Genomic DNA, 27,901 nt, shown 5'->3' on the forward strand with positions numbered 1-27,901 from the left:
AATGAATTCTCTCTCATCTAAACGTAACGGCAGTTCTTGAACAGTCAAAAACCCAAAGCGATTCGGGTGCATGGCGTCCAGCCCTATGTATTGGACTTCGGCATGCATTTCATAGCGTGCGCTGTCAAAGATGCCAGGGCGTCTTGCTGCCTGTATTTATCCATAGAGTTTTCTACAAAAATTACTAGAGGGAACTCTGGCGCTGCAGTCGTTGTCCTACCATGGGAATGATGGGAAGTACATGGATTTGCCTGATCTTCGTGCTCGTGGATTCAGATGTTTTTGTGGCTTTGTATATTACGCTATATAAATCTTATTGTCGTATATTTCAGTGCAACCTGTATTCTTCGAAGTGCACAAGACGCCGGGAACGCGTACAATTTCTATTACGTGCAACGATTCAGCTTGTCCAGGTGGCCAAATCGAAACGCGCCAAGCGTCTCAACGCACTGGCATGCCCGCGATAAATTCATAAGGGCGTTTCATTCACTTGTCAATACATGCGTCCATGGCATAATGGTTTCAATATCAGGCTTCTGTGCTAGAGTCCCTGTGTTCGAATCCGGCCGTCTGACAATTTTAATGATGTTTATTTAATTATTTATTATGCAATACACTGTTGAAAATGACGAGTTTACAAAGTCACAAAGCCATTTGAAGGCAAAAGGACGAAGTCTAGGCAAGTCCATGTACTTTCCATAATTCCCATGCTGGGACAACCTCTCCCACTGCAGCTCCCGTAGACACTAGCGCCAGCGTTTCGTCCAATAATTTTTGTAGGAAACTCGATGTATTTATCAGTCAGCATCTGCGTCTTCTCGGCGTTTTAGAGCGCAGCTCTTAGGCATCCATTCATGGGTTGAGTGCCGGCGTCCCTCGGCGTAACCCCGCCAACGCGCTCGTGCCTCTGCTCGCGCCTTCGTCGTCGTCTTCCACAGCTGGTTCCGATGCCGCTCATCGTGACAGCGTTCCCATACTGCGCCTCGCGCTCGTGCAGAAATTATGGGTGAGCACGGCCGCTGGATTTTTAAAAAAAGGAGGTGCGGCCTGCCATGTCAGGCGGGCTGCAATGGGAGCGAATATCTCCGCCGTAGTTGCATTCTCACCCGCTTGGCTGGGCCGCCCAACGGAGCTAGCTGTCGGGGATGAGACGCGTCGGCTTCCATGGGCGGCGGCGTTGGAAGCGCGTTCTTCGTGATTTGATGAGGGGGCGCGTTACCCACGCGTTTTCTATGCCGATCCCACACCACAGACGATGAGAGTGGTTTCGCTGCACTCGGCAGGCCACAGTTTTCTTCTTTTTATGCGAAGCATATTACTAGAGCTCAACCCAGCTCCTCAGGCGTGGCCAACGTTACTAGACTAGGTTCAGTTGTCAAACTCTCCGTAGGCGCCGTACATCGCGGGTGGCCCCTTGTCTTGGTTTGCCGCCAGAGGGCGGGAGCACCGCAAGTAGCTCTACCAGGGCGCAGCTCTGCGTTGGCGAAGGGGCTTGAGTCCTCAGACTTCGCAACTTATGTACTCAGCAAGTGTTGTCACCGATGCGTCTTTAAATGTTTGTATAGTCTCCCGTTTAGGAGATTGAATAAAAAACTTTACGTAGCTGTGAAAATGCTGCTACGCTGCCCCAGAGTGCGCTGTGGAGTCCTTAGTCCAGGGCCGCAGCAGCCCCGGCCGTCCACTGCGTTCTATATTAATCAGCTGTTGCTGATGAGTAGCTGTAAGTAGCTGATTAGTAGTTGTAATCAGCTGTTGCTGCTTAGTACTAATTAAATATTAATGCGAACGCATGAGGCGATGTTAGCGCGACCACACGATGGTCCAAGAAGGTCACGGGAGCCCAAGCGAACCAATCGAGGCAGTTCACGAGGCCAGTCAAGGCACAGTGAATTAGGCGAAGTTAATTAGGGCACAGTTAATTAAAATAGAGTTAAGGCCTGGACCTTTGGTGGTGGCAACGAATTACATAAATAGATGAACTAACTTATTAATTAGCGAATTAAGAAGTACACTAACAATTATTGGATAATTTTCAATTAATAATGAATTACCTACGCATTACCTAACTGGGCGGATTTATAATAATTTGAATATCTCAAAGCTACGGCAAACATTACCTTGGTTGTGCCCAGCTACGCGGCATTCGCATATTTTAAATCTCTGGCTGAAGTTAGCTGGGACACACGGTATATACACACTCTCAGCACTTCATTTCGGGATGAAAAAAAATGAAGCTAGCACTATTTCTTTCATCAGAGCACCGCATTCACAAGTGCAATGTTGAAACCTACGTGAGCTTTGCTCCCTTGCGAGCAGACTTGCACATTCAAAGTAAGTTATCGCTGCAGGAACGGAGCATATTTATGCATTCGCGTCACTAAATAAAATTGGATGATACGGCCTGTAAGCTCTTCAAAACGCACGCGGCATTTAAAACGCGTAAGAGTGTCGCAAAAATGCACCGAGACTGCAGCAAAACACGCATATATACAACGCTACAAAACACATAAACAACGGACAGTGCTTCGTCGCCCTGTCCGCACCGTGCTGACCGAGCAAAGTGCGACAGCAGCGCCACGAGATGCGAGGATCGGTGGTGGGTCCACGCAGTCACGGGAGTTTGAAAACTGAACCTAGTCTAGTAACGTTGGGCGTGGCGGTGTCGCCTTCAATACCACGTGACACCGTGACGTCACGACAGAGGAGAAACGGGGCTCCAACTCGCGCCGTCGCTCGCGGCGTCGCGCCCCGCATCGGACGCGGTGAGCGTCGAGCAACGCAGCGTTCGGCGCGGCAACGAAATGTGCGCCTGAGCAAGCGCCGCACTCCTGAGCCGACGCCGACGACACCGGCTTTTCTGCGACACGAGCTCCTTAACGCTGTCGCGTTACAATAAAGGCTAGTATGCTTCGCATCCTGGGCTTAACCTTAGCTAAGCCACAGCCATTTTTTTTTTATCCAGTGGCTGCGGTACGAGGGGCTCGCTCGTACCACTGCTCGCGCGTTCGTCGTCGTCTTCTTCCACAGCTGGCTCCAATGCCGCTCATCGTGACAGCCAAGGTGACAGCATAGGGTCATAGAGAAAGAAAAATACAATATGATAGGGTGTCTCGATGCCAGTGCCACGTTTCTGGGTTGGGACAGCGTTTGAACTGCCCGGCGTCGACCCTCTGGCTTTTTGGCACCGTGTTGGTCCTATCGCGCCGGCTGTCGAGCTGAACGGACGCGCGCTTCATTTGCTTTCTTTATGGCGTTGTGGTGCGAAAGCTCGCGTTTTGTGTAGTCCCTCGTGATGTTCGTGCTTGTTAAAGAAATATGAGGGGCTGTTGTGTCCCTCTGCGCGCTGGATCGAGCGCGAAAGGGCAGCGGCTATAGTGTTTCCCCCGTGACGTTGAACGAAGGAAGAAATGGGCAGCGCAAGTAAAACGTGACAATTGGGCACCGACGGACACGACGAAGATATGCGAGGTAAGGATAGTGATTTTGTTAAGAATAATGTCTTTTTGTAATCCTTTTCATTTTCATTGAGAAGCTGCATGTACTGTATATGTTGGCGTGCCTTTTGTAGTGACCATCTGCAGTACGTTGTGATCGCCGTGCTTGCTGCAACGGCGTAGATTTTTTCTAGACGTGTGTGGATTGACTTTTTTTTTTGTAGCTAGTAGCTGCGGGGCACTTGTAAACTTGTTTCCTTTTTGAGTTCGGGTAATGATCTCTTCTCTGTAGGCATGAGGGATTTGTTTGTTCGTCGACTCGGGTGTTTGCGAGGAAAGTGCCTTACGCTTTCATTTGCCGGCTCGTCTTTCAATAACATACTGCTCCTCGTAACATAACATGACAGCTCCATTTTGAGCAGGATCAGTTTGAATTAGATTGTCAGGATGGATGGCGGCTGCTCAAGTGGAATACGTTGCCTGCTTTGTTCGACTACAGGCGTACGTGCACGTGTATACGATGTTTACATATATATATATATATATATATATATATATATATATATATATATATATATATATATATATATATATATATATATATATATATATACATATATATATATATACAGTGGTATTGCGCAAAGTCTTGCAAAGGATGCCGTCATGTGATGTGTGTTTTGCTTGTTTGTCTACCAATTCTTCAATAGAGTACATGGTTTTTGCGCGAATTTATCGCTTTTATTTTTCGCAGACTACACTCGCTTAAGCTTCGCTCAAGGAGTATGCATATGTTGCGTGCATTGCTTATTATAAATACTTTTTACGAAACTTGCAGATGGGCTTGCGCAACGGAAGCGTTTTTTTTTTACTCTATTTCATTAACTGAATCTTGAATCTTTAGGTCAAAAGCACCGCAAAATATTATCTGCAAGGGTTCTTGTTCTTCTTTACAACCTCGTGGTATGTACTTACTACATTATCTTTGCCAGTTCCTCAGCAAGTTTTGTGGGTCGATTCTGCTTTTATGGTGTATTCATTGTTGTTTTTATGTATTGATTCTGCTAGTTGGTTCGCGGACTTTTTTTCTCAAAGGGCTGCCCTCCCTCTTTTCACCATCTATTCGTGTATTCGATTCTGAGGCTGCACAAGATTCTAAGCCTAAGCTAGGTTGTTTATAGATGCACATGATAAGACATAAACGCTGATATGTATATTGTGTGTTGTCAGCATTCTTGGGAGCAAACGTTTTCCAAGCAAAGTGGAATGCATTGCAAGTTATTCCGTGCTCCAAGCTATGAAACTTCAAGTATACCGGATACGTTCTTGTGCACGAAAATGCTTTTTCGTAGTATGCTAATTCATGAGCTTGCTCAAGCTTTTGCTGCATGGAAGTATGAAAGGAACTTGGTGTGTACGTTGTAAAAATGACATGCTATTTCTGAGCGGACAAATACTTGAGGACACCACCATTTTTATATCTAATATTTACATTTTAGGGAAGTTTCCTTCTCACCCTAATTCTTTAGTAGCATTTTTACAATCATTACTATTGTTAATTTTTGCAGCTCGACCCAGCCACAGAAAACCTCAAAACCTCAAACTCAATCGAAAAGGAAAACTTCCGTGTCAGCGAACACTGCCCACGACCCTTGTCGTCGATGCGTCTCAGAGTTCCCCTGATGCAGAAAGGAATTGTGACAGTAGTGACTACCATATTACCGAGCAGAACAAGAATGTAAGGCAATCCACTGATATATTTTCTTTGCAGCCAAGTGAGCTGATCAAGAAGTTGTAGGACTTGCAAAAGAAGTATACTGCACTCAACATGCAACTATTACGTTGCAAGAAGAAACTCAAGAAACAAGCAAAACGTTCCAAGTGTCTACAGGAATATATATCTGTTCTAACTTCCAATCTGAAGTTTCTCAATGAGGACCAGAAGTCTGCCTTACATACACGGAGCAGAAATGGATGCTTGTGGATTGCTGAGACTGTCAAAAAGGCTCTACAGCTCAAGTTTGCCTGTGACTTAACACGCTATAATGTTTTGTTAGAGCAGGGCAACCCTTTGCCTTCTAGACGAGCACTTCGTAGGCGGCTTCAACATCTGTCATTTCAGCCGGGAGTCCTTGAAGATATATTTGGCATCTTGGAAACAAAGGTTGCGGAAACGACATACATTGAAAAGGACTGTGTTTTATTTGTGGGTGAAATGTAAATCAGAAGGGGACGAGAACTTAACCGTAGCAGGGATGCATTCCTTGGAACAACGACGCTTCCAGAGAGTGACGAACCTGCTAACCATGCACTTGTCTTTATGGTTGGTGGATTGAACACTCAATGGAAGCACGTGGTTGTGCATCATTTCACCTGGGCATACGTTTCTGGAAACACACTGAAAGAGTTCGTGTTCCACCTGGTACGTCTCTGCACACATATATCGCTACGTGTGTTGTGTGTAATTTATGATATGGGTTTGTCAAACCGTGCCATGTGGCGGGCTTTAAGTCTGTCCAATTCACGACAGTCATGGATTGCATACAGTCTACCACACCCATGTGATAAAACAAAAATAGCTTCACTTTATGTCGCACCCTTCGTATGTTCTGAAAAACCAAGAGGGCACCTTGTACGTAAGGATGCTATGTGCCTTAGTGATGGCGTTGTATCCAAATATGAATGACTAAATGCTGCGGTTTCCAAACAGCATGTCTAACGTGTAATTGGGCTGTAACGAGATTCCCAGCTACAGGTGCCCTCAAACCTCACTGATATTCACCTATCAAATGGCCACTTCACGAGAATGAAAGTTGGTATTGCCGTGCAGTTTTTCAGAGAAGTACTACCATCCGTTGGGTTCTTGACAGAAAAAAAAAAGAGCTTCCTCCTGAAGCAGAAACAACAGTGTGGTTTTCCAAGCTTATTTTCCAATGGTACACGCTCATGACAGCGCACCATCCTGTGGTTGCTTTGAGCCATCTCGATGAAGCAAAATACACGCAAGCTATTTCAACTCTGACACTTGCTTCCGATGTGATCAGGGGTCTGAATATTGGCGTTAAGGGTGCATGTAAGCCATGCCAGACCGGGGTCTTGATGTCTACGGATGCGGTAATGAAGCTACACAGAGCTTTGATGGAGGAGCGTGGGTACACATTTGTGCTGACTAGAACGCTCGCTCAAGACTTCCTAGAAAACTTGTTTTCAGTAGTACGAACGATGAGTCCCATACCGAGAGCTTACGATCTGAAAAACGCACTACGAATAGTGCGCACTCGGTGAGCCAATTCCTCAAGGTACCGAATACATCTGGATATGCGATCGATGACAGCACCTACCTGGTCGATTTTTCTCAGCAGAAATTAAACAAGCACAAAGCATCACTCAGTCAGGAGAGAGAGATTAGAGAAGCGACTTCATTCTCAACTTAGGGGAAGTTTCTTCCCTTGAGGAAGATGTGCTCGCCCACTTGGCAGGCTTTTTGTCAAAGCCGATTATCTGCACTGTGGAACACTGCTCTGTGGGCACGTGCGTGCTAGTGGCTGAGAAACCTGGACAGAAATGCCACCTTACTCAACCGAAGGAATACGTCCAAGGCGGAAAAAAATTGTTTATGCCATCAGACAAATTCTGGACTTTGTTTTTGAACGTGAGAATGCTTTCAAGTCTTTTGCGGAAGACCAAGACCTGAGCCGCCTGAGAATAGTACTGAAAGACTGAAGAAAATTATCGGAAAGAGTGTAACCCTGCCAGAAAACTCATGTTGTCGGTACAAATATGTTATTGGAAAACTTCTTGGGCGATTTGTGTACACACGTCTCCGCATTTATATGCGTTGGCTTGACACTCCTGAAAAGCCATCTTAGTGTTATGCTAGCAAGACTATAGTAGGTACGAGCCTGCTGCATATTAACTACGATAACCTCGCTGAGAGCTTATAAAGTGAAATAATTTGTGCTTATTTTTGTAAATAAATTCTGTTTGATTGTTGACAGCTGTTCGCTGTGCGCTTTTCTTCGGTAAGCACCTGAACTGCTTCAGGCCTACTCATGCGACGTCACCTAATTTTTTGCCTATTTTAATAATTATGACGGGAAAAGCATAAGAAACACGATTACTATTAAAAGAGCTTCAAACTTAAATTTTCATCCAGGAGTACAAGTCCACTAATATTTGTGGGATGTTTACGAGTGAAATGAGCAAATAAAAAGGGGTAACCTCGCAAATAAATCGTGCCACCTTTAGGTTGCGATACATGCGAAAAGTGTCCAATAACCTCTTTTTTAAACGAGCAGTTTATGCATGCAAACTGCTTATCAGATGGTAAAGCAGAAAATCTGCGCTTGAATCGCGGCGGTATCGCCCTTAGCACGTCCTTGTTCCTTTCTTACCACACGATGGTTTATCTGCACTCGCCACACGTCCAGAGCTTCCATATTAGAAGGAACCAAAATGGCGCCGAAAAGTGTGGGTACTCCCACCCACGCTGAAAGTGGCGCGCTGCATCGAGGCACCCTATGACGGCATTCCCGTACAGCCCCTCGCGCTCGTGCAAAAAGCATGTATGAGGTATTGGCTCGTGCCACAGCTCACGCGTTCGTCGTCGTCTTCTTCGGCAGCTGGCTCCGATGCCGCTCATCATGCCGGCGTTCCCATACGACTCCTCCCTCTTCGAAGGCGCGGATGTCACCGGCCCAGTGCCAGTCGGTGCGGTGATTTCGGTCTCAAGTTCTTTGCCTCAATATATCGCGAAATGAAAACACATGTCGAGCTGCGCTCAAAGTTTGCATTAGGGAGTATCGTATTCGTGGGACATTTTTTTTTCTCGTCCGAAACACTTTAGATCCATCCTAAACCACAAATAAACAGAACGCTGTTCCACTCTGCTTCGTGATATTTTCGTCTTTCCTCTCTGACGCGCATTTCGTTCCCGAGCGTCAAGCTTGGCTTTCGCCATACCGCAGTGCACTCCTCCCCCCTTCCTCCAACTACACATACAAACAAATAGAAACCGATCCAGCAAGCTTTGTTCCGCAGTTGAACGGGGCTCTTCCCACAAGCGCGTTGCCGACGCCACTGCATCAGACAGACAAAAAAAAAATATCGCGCTAAGAGCTGCTCTCCTTTTGACAGCCGCAGCAGAGAGGGCGCTGTTCATTTGCTCATTAGCTTTGTTCGCGGCGCGTTAAAAATGTTCCCGCCGTCGACCGACCTCAGCTTGCCATCTTCCGGGCCCTGAAGGGTGCGAGTGGAGCGCGTGCCAAGCTTCAGTCGCCGGAGCTCATTAAAACCGAAGTCGTCTTCCCTCCTGCCGCGTCTGAGCGCCGCTTCGTGCAGGTCGCTAGCTCTACTGTAGACGCATTCTATTAAAGTCTAAAAAATATTTGGCGAAAATGAAAATATAGAAACAGAAAAGGAGAAATGGTAGAAGCTTGAAGACACACTCGACATGTTCTCTTTTCGGTGCCCTTTGCATTCACAAAGCATAACAATGGCACTTGTCCAACGCAAAGTCTGGCACTGTTCGTTGCGGTTCCAGACCAAACCTCGATAGCGAGCAGTGAAAAAAAAGGTGAAAGTCGCGCGAATGCGCTTAGAAAACAATCTGCTGGTGGTTATTTTGTTGGTGGTGTTGTTCGGTACAGGGAACTCCTGGAACTTGAGAAGAAAGGTATTGTGGATGGTTTGCATACCAGGGTGAACAGTGCAGACAACATGACACGAAAGAAAGACCCGGCAACAGCGAACAAGCCCAATTATGCACTCTTGTGCAGTTTATTTGGTACAATCATCCCTGAATATCGCATCAAAATTGGAACACGTTTTCTCGTTTCTGCAGCTGCTTTTATCGAGTTAAAAGAAGAAGGAGCCATGGTCTATATAATGTTTAAATGGATTCCTTGGGGCACGAACTATTCAGGCTGATAGCCGTTTAAGTAGATTGTGGACGGTAGGATAAACACCATCAGAATTCAAATTGTTGACCTGAGGCGCCATGAGGAAGTTTACCTGCGCGTACGCCACATGAGGAGCGTGTCGTCGGTGTGCACCGCAATGATGACTGATTGCATAGTGCCAGAATTCGGTGGTGTCCGCGAGCAAGGAATTTGGAGATCCGCAATAATGTATTTGGCATCAGTGGGAGAGCAGCATATAAGGTCGTTTACAAGTTAACATATTGGATGGATATTTACGCGATACTCGTGTTCTTTTATGACTGCTTACTCAGTAATGGAGTATGAAAGCCATGATTGGGCTATGATGGCCGCTGTAATTAGGAACTTGGTATTAATGTGAGCTTCCAGAGGTTTATTGCCCTTTACGTAAATCTAAGGGCGCAAGCAAATTTCTTGCATTTCTAATAGATGAGGAGGGGGAGGGGAGGGCAGTGAGGTTCGCATTTTGATAGTGTAACTGACTTGCAGCTTGTTAAGAAGCAGCGAAAATTGAAACATATTGGTAAATATGCAGATACGCAGCTAGCATCTTGGAATACCCGCCGTGGTTGCTCAGTGGCTATGGTGTTAGGCTGCTGAGCGCGAGGTCGTGGGATCGAATCCCGGCCACGGCGGCCGCATTTCGATGGGGGCGAAATGCGAAAACACCCGTGTACTTAGATTTAGGTGCACGTTAAGGAACCCCAGGTGGTCAAAATTTTCGCAGTCCCCCACTACGGCGTGCCTCATAATCAGAAAGTGGTTTTGGCACGTAAAACCTTATATATTATTATTATTATTATTATTATTAGCATCTTGGAACTTATGTGAAGTGGAGCTTTCGTCAAGTGGTTAATCAATTGCTATAATTTTGTCCTTTTCGTTCGTTCCTGCATCTTTGGCGTAACGAAAGCTGGCGCACGCGCGTGCGCTCTCACGAACACCTGCTACGCAATGGCACACAAGCGCCGACCATGTCCAATAGCTAGTTGACATGGGACCCGGTATTATACGTGCCTAATGGTTAGAGCATCGGGCTGCATGCTGGGCTGATATACGGAAGTTCCATCCCACCGTCGCGCCCATAATTCATTAGCTTTTTCTTTAAGTGTGAAGCATTTGGCGAGACATCCGTAGCACCCAGCAGCCATGGTCAGGAGGGTGCGGTAGGGGCCCGCAACCAAAGCGTCGCTTTAACAGCGTTTCATGTGGCGCGTCTCCTCTAGCCATCACAGCATGCTTCCGTTTCATTCCGGTATGCCCAACTGCTATTCGAAGCTACCTTTTTCTTGGCTTTCAAGACTTCCTTCATCAAATGTTTTTTTTTCTTTTTGCTGAAGGGCTAGACTGGAAGGACCGTCATGACACATGCGACACGCGCGATGTCCGGATGCTCGCAGGTAAGTGCATTAAGGCGCTAATATCTCCTTATTTACTAGCCTTATTTAAAGGCCGGGTGTTTGCGTCTTGTTCAACCCGCCGTGGTTGCTTAGGGGCTAGGGTGTTGAGCTTCTAAGCACGATTCGCGCTATCAAATCCCGGCCATTGGCGGCCGCATTTCGGTGGGGGTGAAATACGAAAACACCAGTGTACTTAATAACCCCATGTAGTACAAACGTCTGGAGTCCTCCACTACAGCGCGCCTCATGATCAGAAAGTGGTTTTGGCACATAAAACCGCATAATGTCTTGCGTCTCTTTCACTCGCAGGCTAGGCGAGCTTGCTAAAGAACAGGCGCCTAGTCGTGCCGCCTACAATAACACGAGAGTTGCTGCGTTGCCTGTTAATGGTGACGCATTGCATTAAGGTTATGCGCCACAGCACAGCGTGGTTACAGTCGCGTTTATGTAAAACTGGTCGTTGAGTCGCTCTGCTATTTCAATGATGAACCGAGAAACAGGATTAACGAATTGTCGAAGATGATGAAGATGACCAAAGATGACCTGAAGATGAAGGTGATTAACGAAGATGACCTGCCGCTCCTGCAGTTATCACAGCCTAGTACGAAACCGCTGGTTTGATACACCGCAGCAGAGATGTTTGGCAAAACGTCAATACTTTTACTCGGTAATAATTGCGCATGTTTCACGTGCAGTTAAACTCGCGATCTTTGTGCAACGTTTAGTAGTGCACGTTATGCGCGACAACTATCTTCCAAAATTTATTCTGACGTCCTCCACCACGACATCTATAAAATCTGTGGTAGACCTCTGGGATCTCCAAGCCATCTATTGATCGCTAACATAGTTGAAGAAAACCGCCTTTTTTATACAGCAGCAGTGATCGTTAAATAGAAATTACAGCGTGCACAAGGTCCCCCCCCCCCCCCACCATCTCTCTACCAGAGGAAAGAATTCTTACTTGATGAGCGAACCGCTATGAGGAGAAACTTAGTTGTACAACTTTCTTTCCACGCCACCGCAGAATGGCCCGAAGGCCCAGCTGAAGAAAGAAAAGAAGAGGTCCAGTATGATGAAAGTAGTTGAACTGTGAAAATGAACGCCGTTCCCTTTCCTTGCTCCTTCTTTCTCGTGCTGTTTCTTTTTTCCTTTTTGTTCCGACTAAGGAGCCTGTCTCTCCTTTTAATCTTCGGAGCTCACGAGAGGAACCAGCGCTGCCACAGTCCCGGGGCGGGCCGAGGGCGGCGCACAATTTAGAATGAGTGCGATCCCGGCGAGAGTCGATTGAGCCGGAAGCGTGGGGAAGAGGGCAGAAAGGCGCTAGTGCAGAATTAAGAAGTCAACTGGAACACTGCGAGCGGAAAGAAAGCTGCGAGGCGAGAGTGTAAACAAGTGCAAGAATCGATGACCGGCAGACGACGACGACGACGACTCTAGAAGCGGGCAGCGAGCAGACGAGGAGCCCGGCATCCCAGAGCAGGAGGCCACGAGGAGCGCGACGAGAGAACGGGTTCAGTCATCCTCCCTTTTTCGCTCGCGGCTGAAGCGAGAGCTAGAGAGGTCCGAGCAATGGCGGCGGGGGTCTGCCACGCGCGGGTGGCTCGTGGACACGGGGGGTCTGGAGGAGGGGGCGGGGAGCAAGGGGGTCCACTTCCGCCGGACGGGGGTGCGTCTGCGCAGCAGCGGGCGGCGCCAGCGCTGCTCCTTGGGATCGATCGGCGAGTGCCTCCGAGAGGTCTGGCGCATGCGCCCCGTGAGGGAGAGGGTGCACCGAAAGCGAGGGTGAGGGGCGTCGCGCCAGCGATGCTTCAGAAATCCTGCAGTGCCGGTATGCGACGGTCCAAGACCACCCGTCTGCGGGTGCTGCGGCCAGGGCCCTGCCAGAGACGAGCCGCAGGACTCTGAAGGGGAGTAGTAGCCCGCCCCAGCGAGAGAGCCCCCCGCAGGACTTGGCGCCTTAGGTTCCCCTCCCTTCCTTCTTTGTGTTTAGGGTTCCCCAGTCCCCCGATTATTTCCCCTGTTCGTTCGCTGGTTCGGCCGGGTGCTCCCGTTCGCCGCGGAAACTTGCTTGCCTCCCTTGATCCCTCCGCCGCCAGCACTCGGGCTCCATCTTCAGGCCATCCTCCGGGGCCTCGCTTCCCGCCGCCGCTCCTGCTGCTGCTGCTTCTGCTGCTTGCATCGGCTACTGGTACTCAGTGCGCGCGAGCGTGCGTGGCCCGCTCTTTCCTCTCCCCCCTAAGTTGCCGTCTGTTTGCGTTGTGCGTCCGTCAATCTCGGTCGTTGGTTCCGTTGCCCCGGTCCCGTAGGCTCGTCACCCGAGCAGCGGCCTGTCCCGTCGTCCGGCGGGCACACGCATCGACCCCGTCTCTCGCCTGCGCCTCGCTTGGAAGCCCGAGAGCAGCTCACTCCCCGCTTTCGCCGCACCGCTTTTCGCCTGGGTTCGTATGCTGTTCGGTTCCTTGCGTTTTAAGACTTGGTTTATGCAAGACACGGTGTCATCTCTTGAGTTGTTCTAGTCTTGCCTGTTGCACAATTGCTTCTCCTTACCCGCAACCCCACCGTGTAGTCCCTGCACTGCGTGACAATCGCCCCCGCCAGAATTTCAACCGGTCGCTTCTCTCCCCGCGTCTCTGTCGAGGCCCGCAGCGGTCGACCGAAAGCCGGCGCGCCACGGGGCTCTCTTGCACACGAATCGGCCGCGTCAGTGAGCGCTAGGGACACTGGTTCGCACCGGGACTCGATCACCTCAAGAGCGTGCTCGGGTGTACAGCCGAAGCCGGGACTCGCCAGCGTCGTCGACCGTGCGCCGCCGTGTCATGTGATCCTGCCCCTCTCCTGCAGTCGTCAGCAGCACCAGGCGTGACACCGCCGCTCGCTCGACGAAAGCAGCAGCAGCGTGACCACGACGCAGGAGGACGCGCAGGAAGACGGCGGCGAGGACGACGGAGGCGGCCTGACCGACGACCAGCGAACAACTCGCGAGAGCGCCATGCCGCAGACCGGGGTCGCCTGAGGGTCCTTCCCGCGGGGCCCACGCCACGGACTAGGTGCGCACAGCGCCTCCCTCGAGCAAGCCGAACGTTCCGACCCGCGCAGCCGACGGAATTCGAAAACCGGTCCACGAAGCAAAACGCCGCGTCTATCCTCTTTCTGAGCAGCGCGACGCGCATCCAAGAGGAAGAGGAACAAGTCTCGCAAGGCCTCGAGTCCCATCCTTAGTTCCCTTGGTGCGAAGAAGAACCGTGAAACCGAGCAGGGCTCCCTCCGGAGTCGAGCCGCACACAAGCGCACCCGCCTGGTCGGAGCCACTCGGAAGGAAAAAAAAAAGCTACGCACGGCAAACACACACACGCACACCTCTCTTCGTCTTTCGAAAACCCTCCCCTTCTCGACTCTTTATCGCTTTGTTTCGAGGGCACGCGCTGCGAGCCCCCATCGCCGTTCTCGAAAAAAAAAGTGCACCTTCTCGCTGTCCCCCTACAGGAAGTGATCGGCGAGGGCCTCGTCATCGCCGACCGCTTTCTCTTCTGAATCCCCGTCTTTTTCACACCTCACCGTTTTCTCGAAGAATCCGAGTTCTCACTGGCTTTCGTGCTTGCGACAGAGCAGAGTCATCCCCCTCGCACTCGCAAGAAGAGAGAAGCCCAAGCTGAGCCGCAGATGTTTACGTCCAGCCCGGTCGCTGAAGGTGTCTTGACCGCCAAATCCTGCAAACCGCACGCTGAGCGCATTCTCTATCTGAGCAGCCAGTGACGCGCTCCCTAGGAAAAAAAAAAGCGCAGCCGCACGCGAGGGACCTTTCAACTTGAGCACGCGTCTCCGGAAGATTTTTCTTGCACAGCGAAAGTTTCACACGCAGGCTGACGGTATTTTTGAGATGAGACAAGCGATGGCGTTCAGTTGCTGGTCCTTCGTTCTCTTCGTGGCCGTCGCTGTCACCAGTGCCGGTCGGGATAATGGTCCAGCCCCCCTGCAGCCGGGGTGAGTCCTTCACCATCCTCTGATTGCGAGCGTGCCTTGCGGCGACGATTAACGGGCACGGGCAGTCCTGGACAAATTAGAGCTTAAAGGCAGATATTTCGACTTTAAACGTCTCGACATCACAAGCTTTGGTGGTGCTTAGAACTGACACGTTAGTGTGGTTCATTCAAGGTTTGACGTGCAGTAAGAAATTTCCCCATTAGGAAGGTATGGAGTGTACAATTTCTTAAAATCTATCAATGAAAGCCTTTCACTTCTACTCTCTTTGTGCTCAAATGTCCCGTTGTCTTTGTGTTTGTCCATGACCGCACGTGACAGATGAATGCTTAGAAGAATGTACACAGCCTTTAATTTAAATGTGTTAAAAGAGGATCGAAATACCTGCTCAGGTACGATGAAAATAAATTTCATTGTATGCAAATTCAATAAGCTCTCCATATAAACAGCCTTAGAGGTAACTTTATGCAATATCATTGTTAAATGTTTCAACATGCAAGTTCCTGATTGAAGTTGGTGTAATATGATGTATGTGTTGTTTGAAGAGATCAATAGCTATGTTATTCTTTTGCAGCAGCAATGACGAAGGGCTTCTAATACCTGCTTAGAATAGAGTGGACATCTCGAGGAAGTAGTTCCTGATTACTATTCTTACCTTTACGAAGTCCCTACGAGTTTCTATTGAGCATGCAGAGCATGGAGGAAAAATGATTACCAGTTGTGTATCGCTTGAATGTTGACGCTCTCTCATCGTCGTTTCTTTCTTTGCAATCTTCTACCCTGTGGATGTGGCAACTTTGCTACATTAAACACCAAAGCATATCTAACAAGAAAAAAACCAAGCTTTCAGACAAACTGTTTTTGTTTTTTAGCAAAAATTAGACCAGGGACATAATCTATGCATTTGTGAGAGAGCCACAATTATCACCACTGCAAGACAAAGGGTTGCTAATAAAAATTGATGGTGTAGTGCAATCATGAGACATTGGCCAAGAATTGTGTTGATTGAGAATTTCTTAAAGCAAAGCTATGAACACCTATAAATGTTCTTCCTCGTTTGCTCGTCTTGATTCTCTTGAAACTGTCTAAAATGTTCTACGTTTCCTATATAAATGGTTGCAACGATGCAGAATATTTCGGGGACAGCCCGGAGCATCATTGTTGCTCACCAATCGTCATTCGCAGTAATTGTAGCAACCGCAGGAGTAATCACTTTTGTTCTCAGGGAAGACTTGAAGAATTAATCTTGTCGACTGCTCCTCTCAGGGTTAAAACTCATCAATTATTTAGCCAATAACAGCAACGGCGCTGGGGCTACACGTTTCCCACACGCTGTGAGTTGCTTCGTTGAAGCAGACGCAGTTTTCAGTAGACATTCGTAGAATATATAGTTGTATTATGAATGATCTTGCAGGACTTGTCTGGCGTCCTGGACAACAATCAGCGCCGATTTCACTTTCAATGTCTGTACAGAAATGAAATGCGCAATTGCGCTGCCATATGGCGTCATTACGACTCTATTACTGACTATCTCAAGCCTGATCAGTAAAAGCTGAAAGTTGAAAACAATTATTGTTAATTGGGTCCATTTATATTGTGCTATCAATTAAATAGCTGCTTACCTATCATTAGTACACTTGAGTTTTCCTAACAATATTGTCAGACTGATGCAACGCCGATCATGTTTTAAGAAGCATGATGTTTATAACACGGCGTAAATAGCGCTATGCGCAGGCATCTAGAGCTGTGTGCAACAGGAAAACTGCGCCCACGTGATACTTGTGGCGCTCCAAGTCTCCTTGAAGTTCCACTTCAAGCAGCGTGAGTGCGCTAGGAGCCATATATTAGCGGCAACGCCATCTACCCTTACGGCGACTGTAACTAAGTCTGAGCCAAACGTTACTTGCTGAATATTGCCAAGTGTCTATCTTGTTGAAGAATTCAGCTCAAACGTATTTCTAGCTGCTTAGCTTAAGCACAATAAATTATATGCAAGTGCGATCCCTGCAAGTGCAAGTGCGATCCAAGATGGCAGACGTTAGGCTAAAATTGTAAATGAGGAATCAGCACAGAGGCTTGCGACGCTACTCCTGCCACCCTCCGTCCTTTGCAGAATCGAAGCTTTCATAAGACGAATCTTAGCTTCAACGATACTGCTAGCATGAGCTGGGCCATATTGGTTAGCGCAAGGTAAATGTGGGAGTAAGACAGCTTATGTAATTTTGCAAATCGTCGGGCAGTGTTGAGTGCAAGTCAAATGCCTCTTTTTTGAGCCGGAACGTTTCTGTAGAAAGTCGGCGTACATCACGGGTTTTCGACCAATGGCTCGCGTCTCTCCATATCTACAAGGCTGTTGTGGTAAAACACGTTAACTTATACAGGTTAGCGTCGATGCTCTAGCATATTACGTCAAACACTGCGATATGTGCAAGTGTTCAGAGAGAGAAATACAGGAACTGAATCTGTAAGTTGCATCTGGTCACTTCCAGACCGTATCTGTTTCTCACAACTGTGTGCATGTTTCACATGCTTCCATAGGCTGGACCTGTCATTTGGCTATACACGATATAAACTTAAGTATTGTGTTGCATTTCTAGAATTTGAAGCTGAGAGCAGATGAAATATGCCCTTAACGTCATTATGGTGGCAGAAGAATCAAACGTGTGCTCAGGCGCTTTGCCTTGAACCTAGGGGCACAAACTCACGCAGCTATTTACGGCCCTCATCCGGCACAACAAATCTTAGTCGCATGATATTTATCATACTCGATCTTTGCTGTAAACTGGTCTCTCACGAACCTGAAAAACTAATTCCTTGATAGGATTACCTGTCTACACGCACACAGCAGCACCTCCGGTATGTCGATAAAGAGTCCAGCTTCAAATTTCTTGAGGTTTTTGAAAAGGGCTTTTGTTTCCCTAAACGCATGGACACACGTTTAACCTGGTGGTTCGTTAGCTACACGTGTCACCCTAGATTGTCGCGTGATATCTTGGTATGCGAAATGGTTTAAACATTCATTTCTTGCTGTCGCTGACCGTTCACTGTTACATCTCACAGAGAGCACACGTTTCCTCGAAATACTGTGAGAACGAAGTTATAAAAGCTTGATACATGCTGCAGTCGACACTTGGTGATACTCCAAAGTTTTTTAGCGAGAGTAATCACAGGGACAATTCAGGAGAATTTCCTTCATCACCGTCACATTCCGTATAAAGTCAAAATGCAATAAGATCCTAACGCGCGTCGTATGCTGTCGGTGTGAAGGTGAGTCAACAAGGATGGTGGCTTGATGTGCTCCATTTTCTCGCGTGGCCAATTTCGGTCATTATGAAATCAAACATAAGCAAGGCGGGGCGTTTATTGAGCGCGCAGCACCGTGATAAAGCGCACACAAAAGCGGGTGAGCGCGCGTCTCATCCTCTAACCCGGCCTTGGCTGCGTATGGTTCCCAGCGCAGTTGAGCATATCTGTGGCCATCTTGAAGGTAATCTCCGGGCGGGTACGAATGCTGGGCGAAGTGAGATGACTCGGGGCTTCATGTGCGCGTGGCACTACAAGTTGCAGCACGAAGCGTTCGTTCCCCACGCCTGTGCGCTTCAAGAAGTGTAGCATCAGACGAATTGTTTTTTGCGCCATCGACGGATGTGGCCACGGTGGAAGAACACTCGTCTTCAAAAATATCCTAAGGTCCCGTCAGCTTAAGTTAGTGTGAATAGAAGGTTCTCTGTGTCGTCGAGATGACAGGTGAACAACAGATGCTCCATTGGTTCTTGACATCTCTAAGAGTCACTCGTTGGTTGATGCGTCATTGCAATGCGGAAAGAATATATGTTCATAGATGTCATTCCCAGTGATAGGCGGTACACGAACCTGGAATTGTAGTGAAGCGTATTACCAAACACTTGCAAGCCTGACACATTGTACAGGGTACGCCACCGGCGATTACACACGCCGGGGGTTTGTGTTTAAAAGCTTGTGATTTTGTACGAGCAAACAAACTACACTTGCAGCGTAATTTCTATGCCAAAGGTACAGGAAGCATCTGAGTGCCTTCGTAGGCAGACCAGGTATGTCTGTCAGCGAAGTATTTACCGATGATGCCACTGTGACCGGGAAGCCACTGAATGATTATATTATTATGCACTTTTTGCAAAAGACGGTGATTCACTTCTTTCTGACAGTCTTGCTCATACGTTCTGCGACCAAAAGCAAATTATAGACCCCCCTCCCCCCCACCCCGACTCCTCAGGAGTTATGCTCCAGATACAAAGCCCGGCCCCATTTATGTGCTCGTTTATCGGTGAAATAGTTGATAACGGCACGGAGGGAGTCAGCATGAATATTCTTTCTGTATAACATGCTGTATTCAAGTGTGGCGTATTTCACTGGAATCGTTACAGCAGCTGCAGATCTGACAGCCGAGGTAGAACCAGTGGTATTAAAATCCGTGCAGTACCCTGTGTTATGTGCGATAATAGCAATGTCAGCTGCCCAAGAGCCAGTGGCAAATGATCGGCCGAATGTTGTAGTTCTGGAAATAGCCAGGTGTGCCCTTGAGATTATATTTCCATTTTTTTTATAACTTTTTACTGTATACTCGGTGACAAACTAAAAATACAATACAACCTATACAACCACAACACCACACTTCCACTTGCTATCTGTGCTTCTGTGCTCCAAAATATAGTTAACCGAGGCACAACAAATTTGAAAAAAAGTTCGCCTCCACCGTGACATCACGAAAATTCGTGAACTTATTTGGCTGGTGCATGTACTTACAAAATTAAATTAAATTATGTGGTTTTACTCTCCAAAACCACCGTCTGATTTTAAGGCACGCTGTAGTGGAGACTCCGGAAGTTTGGACCACCTGAGGTTCCTTAATGTGCACCTACTCTAAGTACACGGTGTTTTCGCATTTCACCCCCATCGAAACGCGGCCGCTGTGACCGGGATTCGATCCCGCTACCTCCTGTTTAGCAGTCGAACACCATAGCCAGTAAGCAGCAACGACGGCGGGTGACTGGTACATCTATATAAGTTCTCTTTGAGTTGTAGATCAATCTATTTTTTGCACTCTTAGGTTGCCACCGGATATAGAAAATTGAAACTAAAGTATGCTTTCGTTTGCATTGAGCGCACTGATGCTACGCTCCGTATGTATCTCAGAAAGCAATGCCTATTCTGGCTCAAAATGAGGCCGAACTCAATCGCACCTCGTTGGTTCCTTTCTGATTATGTTGTGTGTTATTTGGTGGCTAGTGCACCGTGTGGTTCTAGAAAGCACTCGTCCCATTTTCTTTTTCTACAACAGACGCCTCCATATTGCCTTTAGCATTTTGTTACCATATTCGGACTGCCAGCCTTCGATGCTGCCAGTGCAGCTTTGTCATATGAAGTCGAAGATGCGGATGGATGCAATCTAACGCGTAGACAGTTCATGTCTCCTAGGTTGGGTCATGATGTCATACCAGTGTCCCTGCTCTGACGAAGACAAATCCTATTGTCGAAACGTTTGCTCCAGTGTCATTCCTTATTCGACCACTGTTCATCAATGATGATTCTTTGTCCCTTTGCAGTTTCCAGACAACTAACATATTGCTAGGCGTTTCAAGATGAAATACATATCACTCTTTGTCATAGAACCTAAATGACACAGATTACTGATCCTCATAGTGTTGCGTAGTACTCCAATGCAAGGCAAGCTTTACCTTTCGAGATCCTTAAACACGGTCTCGAAATCTGCGTCTTCCTTCATGTCTCTTTTACACTGAGCATTCAATTATTTCCGCATTCTTATCCCATGTGCAAATGCAAAAAAAAATGTACTGCCTTCTCTTGTCTTCTACTACTACTAGCAGTGCTACTATGATGGCTCCTACTTTAATTATTTATACGAAAGCATTATATGGCTTATGAAGTGGAAAATCCGGCGGCGCACCCGCTGATGGTACAAGACGTCGCGTGGTCACAGCCACTCAACAAGAGCCGCGCGCCGCAGCGCCACTGGGTTCCTTGAAACACCACCAGGTGGCGCTTATGTCCGCGCATCCGCGGCAGTGGCGGCGCCGGCCATGCGGCAGAAAGAAAACAAAACGAACCAGAAAGTCCGCTTTCGCGCATAGCGATAGTCACGCGCGTTTCCTAACGGAAGCGTTTCCTCCATGGAAAAACCTTCGTCTTACACGTCTCCGTCAGTAGCTGCACCCGGCTCCTTTGGACGTCCACGCAAGTACGCAAACGAGGCCGAGGCGTCATCGGAGGGACCTCGCGATGCTGTCGCATTCATCCACGCAGGGATACCTAAGTAGCCTTGAATTTTTGTTGTATTAAAGTCGGGTACAAAGTAGCTGTATACAGAGGCGCACTGAAAGGTACGCAATATGGTGCAGTAACAGCTCGTACAAGACGCCCGCCATAGCTTTAACTTCGTCGCTTTTCTGTGCACGGGCATCTTCCTCAAATCGCTTCCTAAAAATATTAATGATAACATGAAATTAAGTCCCAAAGCTGCTTAACCGGCTGCAAGATACGTTGTAGTGAGAACTTCCCTAAACAATTTCGACCACCGCGTCCTATTCTTGGGCATCTGCATCAAGTACTCGAGTGCTTTATCATTGCAATACTATATATATCTATCTGTCTGTCTATCTATCTATCTATCTATCTATCTATCTATCTATCTATCTATCTATCTATCTATCTATCTATCTATCTATCTATCTATCTATCTATCTATCTATCTATCTATCTATCTATCTATCTATCTATCTATCTATCTATCTATCTATCTAACTAACTAACTAACTAACTAACTAACTAACTAACTAACTAACGGGTGCGCATAGGTTTCAGAGGGTGGCGTATGGCAATAGGGTGATTCAACTCCAGCAGCCGGCTAGAGTATCGAATTAAAAGAGCAGGTAGGAAGAGGAGATGGTGGTTGGCAGCGATAAACAGGTGTAATATTTCAACTAGAGGCAAGCGGGGCTCCAGTTATAAATAGCACATTTCTGGCAGATGCTGCGGTGCGGTAACGAGAAGCGTGCAGGCTAGCCGCATGATACATGCGCTATGTCGTCGCCGACCTCGCTTTCTCCGGGCACTGGCGCTGTGTGCGTGCGGCGTCGGGGTTCAATTAAGAGACGCGTAAACGAATACTCTGTGCGCACGACAAGCGCCTTCGGCGTACTTCTACCGTCAGCGGATATGCTTGCAGCCGAAGCAGGAACGTTGCGTCGGTGCGCACGGAAAGGCGCCTATGCGAACGCTGATATACCCTTTGCTTCCCGGTCCTTTTTACAGACCTTCCTCACAACGCAACCTTCTTTTGCGTCGTATCACCACTCATTACGACGTCGTTTATTCTCAATGAAAGGTCTGCGTCTATATTAGTTTAGTTGCGATTTCATCTTATGGCCATATTTGACGCGAGTACATACTACAGCAGCAAGGTTTGCAGTGTAGTAAAGCAGAAGTCATTGCATCTAAACTTTTTCACTTCGACGCATTTACGTATTTTATTGCTGTTCTCAATGTTCCCTCATTACGCTGTTAGTAATGGATTACAGCAAGTGTTGAACGATCCATTATTGCATCAGAAATTGAGTTTTTGGGGAACGTGTGCTTCGAAGAGATCGATGACAAAGGTAATTCTTCGACGAAACCTGGAAAGAACTAGATGTTTTCAGGGAACCATAATCAAGTGAAGTAACTCAGTTTGCTCTCCTTGTAACTTCACTTCCCTTCAATTTTCTACGCCCCAGTTTCGCGTCTCGTTATAGTAATAATTCATGGCTGCCAAATTATTAATAACAGCTTCCTGTATATACGTATAACCTATACCAACATTATTTATAAGAAAAGCCCTCCGTGGTACCTTAGCAGCTATGGTGTTGCCCTGTTAAGCAGGAGGTGGCGGGATCGTATCCCAGCCGCAACGGCAGCATTTCGAGGACGGTGAAATGCAAAAACGCCCGTGTCCCTTGCATAGCGCGCCCGTTGAAGATCATCAGGTGGTCAAAATTATTCTGGAGTCTCTGCACTACGGCGTGTCTCATAATCAAATCGTGATTTTAGCACGCAAAACCCCAGATTTCTTTTGTATACAAGACAAGCATTGTATAGAAAACCCGCACATTCTGACACTCCCAAAATGTTCAAAAAAAGAAAAGGAATTTGGGCTTCCTATACGATTTTACAAGTCTTGCGCCAAGTTTAGCGAAAAATAAACTCGGTTCGCGAAAAAGTATAGGTCATTCGTCTACGAAATTTCTCTTGGAATTCTCGTGATAGGTGAAAAAACGCCATGGGGTACTTGCATCGAGCAAGCTTATTTACTTTTTCATTACTTCGCGCAAGTTTACAAGTTTAGTCGACAACAGCTAATTCACTTAAAAAGTGACTATAATCTAAAGACAGCGTGTTGCTCGTCAGACCCTACTATTGCGACATTGCTGCTGCTTTTGTGCTGCGTCTAAATGTGAATTATCGTTATCAAGTGCGTATGTATCCCTCAGAACCCATGTATTTGGAGCACGTTTTAAAGAACTCTTTGCAACTTCGCCGCCCCCCCCCCTTCCCCATCCTTCTTTGTGTCGCCTGCGGGGGATGTTACGAATTTTAAGGTGCACAGGTTGGCAGGTATGGAAGAATCCGCCCTGAGATGACGGTCGACGTTAATGGGATTAGCAGTTAAATAATCTAGGGAACACCATATTGTAGAAGACACCTTCATCTACAATCTGTAGTTACAGAAGTAGCCTACAAATTCTAATCGCATTAGTACGCTCATGCACCACCGCACCACCACAAACCACAGCGTCTACACCTTCAGATACCACAAAAAAAGAAGCCTTACTAAACGCGGCCTCCTAACTGCAGCCAATTTTGCCCCACTGGCACTGTGCATTGAGTTTCAGCATGTGACTTCGAAGGAGCTACAATGCTATCGCAAAGGCGTCTTTCCCGGTAGTAAAACTTCAGTTTTTATTTCTAGGTACAACATTGCGCTGTTTCAGTTTTATTAGTTGGACATGTGTAATTTCCATTCTTGTTTCGCGGGTAAGAGCGACGTTTCAGGGGCTGGATAGCAAACAACAGCAGCACTCCAAAGTCGATGAAGTAGGCTAAGAATGCTTATCACATTAATGAATTCCTTGGTGAAGCGAAAGTCTTACGAACAGTATTTTGACTGGCATCATAGTACTTGTAATATAGATATCTGTAAACTTACGTTCCTGTACAAAGAAAGCGCAAAGGGTCTTAAGGTTCACAAGTTTTCTGTATCTGGTAACGACGCAAAATGTCTACTTTATGAACTAACGTTCATGAATTGTCTTTGGCAGCCGGTTTGCCATTACTTAAAAGAGCGAATAATAGTATATACCACATCTACAAGTTGTCGTATGCCTTAATATGAAATAGAAGCTATATATGAAAAAATGCCGTTATGACTGAAGTCATCGACAATATGGTGTGATACGACTACTATGCGTCTAGTGCTTAAGGCTTCAGGCTAGAGCTCTTGGCTAACCGCAGTATAATAAACAAAAACTTTGCATAATTGAAAGAAGCTGGATGGCTAGACTTGGTCTTTAGAGTTAGAACTTTCTATCTATCACCAGTGAGCGCAAGGTGTCGAAATTAAACTTGTCGCGTGTTGTGCGACCACTGATGAGCAGCTGTTGCTGCCAGCGAGAACGTATTTTTGTTTTGTCAGGTTTCGGTGTGCTTCGCTCTTTACCTTAACAATACGAGCGACGTAATCGACAAGACGCAGTTTATTACCTTGTAGTGTTTAGCGTTATCCCAGCATCCTAGAATGCACAAAGCTCGCACAATTGAACACATGATTTGCTCTAAACTCTTGTGGCCATTACCATGCATACCATCTCGACTAGCGCACCCGTCGCCTTTCTCTCGTCTGCACGTTTAAAGATGGCGAATCTTTATCACCGAAAAGTTATAGTCGAGATGATGTAAAAGCAAGTGCAACATGCTGCGCCATTCTTTTCTTTGCGAGCTTGATGCCCAGTTTGAGAACGATGGTGAATGCAAGGTAAAGCAAGTGGGGCGGAGGCCGTTTTCCTACACCATTGTTCCTTTGTGCGCATGCAGTATCTGCTCTATATGCTTTTGATGAGAGGCTAACGCGAAATCTTTAACCTGTGTTGCATTCTGCACATGCGTACTCGAGGCCCGGTACTTGTTTGGTTCTCCTCAGCAACCGCGTTTTCTAGTCTGAGCTTCACAAACTCAGTTCATTTGTTCCTGCCAGTGATTTTGTGTTTAGAGGAAGAGACTGCTTGATAACACGAGAGGGAGTAGTGAGGTGTGCTTGCAAGACAAGGAGGGCTCTCTAAAATGCCGCTGGTAATGCGCATGCAGGTCTTATCCATTTCCGTAACATTTCTGCTAGAGGCACGATTGAGTAATGCATGACGATATATTGGGCAAGAAAAATAGGTTCAAGCAGCGCATTTCCCGGCCTAGACAGTCTTTCTATCCGAACCAGAAGCAACACCGTCACCGCTAACGCCCCACATAAAAATGTAAGCTGGGTAAATAACCTCGTGGCATGTCAACACCTCCATTCGGAGGCGCTTTATTGTACGCGTTATTGTCGGTACAAATAGGCTGCGTACTTTAATTTTATATCGCCTGCCCTAATCTGGGAGCCTTCGACATCGTCTAATGCCCTTGTGAGTTTCGCAAACCTTTTCGCTTAGTTTTGGCATTCTTCTCTAAGTTAGAATAACAAGACTTTAAAAAGCGAATTTTCATTATACTTATTTACTTATTTTCTTATTTATAGTTTGTTTATATTAGTAATACTGCTCTAACTTTCCTTGACGTTTCGTTGCTGCAAAATACCGCGCCACGTGTATGCGATGCGGTGAAATCTAAATGGTATGCAAATCACCTTTTGAATTTATTTCGGCGTCTGCTAACCTGAGCCTACACATAAAAGCAGCCTATTTCCTATTCTGCAAGCGCAATCATTCGTCTAGCATCCGTTTCTCGATTCAGCTTCCCTTGACGCTGCCTTATTGCCTGTAAACGGTGCACCACCCTACGCAAACATGTGCTATAGCAAAAGCCCACCTACCAACGGAGCAGTAGTGTTATTTTGCTATAACGACTGCAGGCTTTTTATTGCAGCACAAATATATGGAGACTCTAGGCGAGTTTTCATGGTTGCCGTGACGTTCCGTACAGAGTACAATTGCGATAACACCCTATCGCGCCTCACTCGCCGTATGCTTTGGGTGCGAGAGAGAGCGAGCTAGGGTGAGTCGAGAAGGATGGTGGCTTGATGCGCGCCGTTTTCCCGCGCCCCGAATTTTGGAGGTGACGTGCTCAAACGCCTGCTATGGAGGGGGAGGGGAGGGCCAAGTGCGTGGTAATGGGGTCAAGCGCGCGTAGGGGTGAGGGCGGGGCTGGAGGTGAGCGCGCGTCTTTTTCTCAAGCCCATGGCTGTCCGCCGTATCTCGGAGGTAATGTGAGGCGGGTTCAAAGGCCAATAGAAAGCAGTGACGGCTGGTGGTTTCATGCGCGCTGTGTTTCCTAAAGGTAGCAAACGTTTTCCCCCGCTGCCACTTCTCTTCATCGGGCCAGTGTTGTGAGTGCGATCGTTCGCGGTCATCGAGTGAGAAGTGTTCTGGTTCGTCCGTGCGTGCGTGACACCGCCTTGTTAATTTAATAAATAAACAGATAATTGGCTGCAATTTATACCGCCCATATATGTCCAAATTTTAATTCGCGTAGCTTTATTCGTTTTCTGTCGCTATCAATGCTTCGTCTTTCGGGCGAAACGGATACACGTTTTCTAACTTAATTGATTGATTGGTTATCTTGAAAGAAAATGCACACTTGAATCGATGAGACACGGCTTTCGTTAGCAGCCACGCTATATGTCCCGGAAATAGTTCACATGAAAAGTGTTGACGTTTTACCAGTAAATCTTAGATCCACATGTGCCCGGGCCTGCTACGAGAAGCCTAGCTTCTGAATGCAGCGGTATTACTATCACGTTTTTTTCTATTTACGGTAACATATTTTCGTGCGTTCTAAGCAAATGGCACCATTAACCACAAAATCTGTACCAGTATGTGTAAGTATTCAGTCCGAATAAAGTCCTGCGATACCAATGGCAGATGCGTTTTAGCCTTGCAGTAGGAAGAACAGCTTCGCTACCTCAAATCTCTTCCTTAGGAGTAGAGTGTACCAATGTGTGGACGTGAGCCCAGGAATTCCTGCCAGGTAGGAATCTATTACCGCAAATCTATAGTATATACGAAAATTACAATTATCACTGATGACATGACAAGCAATAAAATGAGTTAAATATGTTACACTGATACAATAAAAACGGAGCCGCACTTCAAGAATAGCATGACTTATATTCGTATCCATAACCGCAGCTTTCAATCAAATGATGCGATGAATGTTGCACAATGGAATAATAAATAAATAATAAGTAAATACATTCACACAGAAAAATGTTCAGGAGTTATACCATAGTCATAGGACAACTTTGCAAACAGTGCATGACAATACTTTTCCAATACGCAATACTGGTGATATTAGGTGCCAAACATATATTTTGAAAGGCACTGAGAGAAGTGCCCATATTAGTTCGTCTGTAAGGACACATAATCACAAACGTATCCTTAATCTCATTTTTTATTGCCAAGTCATTTCTGCGACAAAGAATGTAAGAGAACATACTATGTAGCAAAGTAGTTAGCGACTCCGCCGAGGCAACCCCCAGACGTCCACGTTGTAGTCCCGTTTCACCTGCACACTTTGCTCATGTTAACCCATTTTGCAGCATAGGTACAATCAGAACTTCTTTAAGGTGTACACCAGATGTCACTATTTTTCAGCAGCGATGGTGATTTCTAGACGTTATCTTGGCATGTGTAAGCGTAGTACATGCACAACGTTGACTGGTTACGTGCATTGCTCTTTGGTCAAAATCAAATTTTGTTATTTGTGCATTCAAGTCTGCACGACTCGCCTTCACGCCCGAGAGCAGGCATACTAACACTCGCAATGCGACCCTACCCTCCCCCCCCCCCCCCTCACGCCGTATTCATTCTGTTGTAGTTGTTCGATGTGAAAAGCTCTCAAAGGGAACATC

The 27,901-nt window shown here is 47.0% G+C and overlaps 1 protein-coding gene across 2 annotated transcripts in view; it reads left to right on the forward strand.

Annotated features, from left to right (window-relative positions):
- Positions 1 to 3,109: 3,109 nt before the first annotated feature.
- Rdl (Resistant to dieldrin) overlaps positions 3,110 to 27,901 on the forward strand; it is a 225,350-nt gene continuing 200,558 nt past the window's right edge. Inside the window, exons 1-3 of one of the 2 annotated variants that reach the window (XM_065426929.2) lie at positions 3,110 to 3,468; positions 10,714 to 10,773; positions 14,633 to 14,754. In XM_065426929.2, the coding sequence (XP_065283001.1) occupies positions 10,735 to 10,773; positions 14,633 to 14,754 (161 nt within the window). In that variant the 5' untranslated portion in view covers positions 3,110 to 3,468; positions 10,714 to 10,734. The remainder of the gene's footprint in view (positions 3,469 to 10,713; positions 10,774 to 14,632; positions 14,755 to 27,901) is intronic. The other variant, XM_070535419.1, reaches the window with a different exon arrangement.

This window comes from Dermacentor albipictus, chromosome 3 (assembly GCF_038994185.2).
Source record: "Dermacentor albipictus isolate Rhodes 1998 colony chromosome 3, USDA_Dalb.pri_finalv2, whole genome shotgun sequence".
NCBI lineage: Eukaryota > Metazoa > Arthropoda > Arachnida > Ixodida > Ixodidae > Dermacentor > Dermacentor albipictus.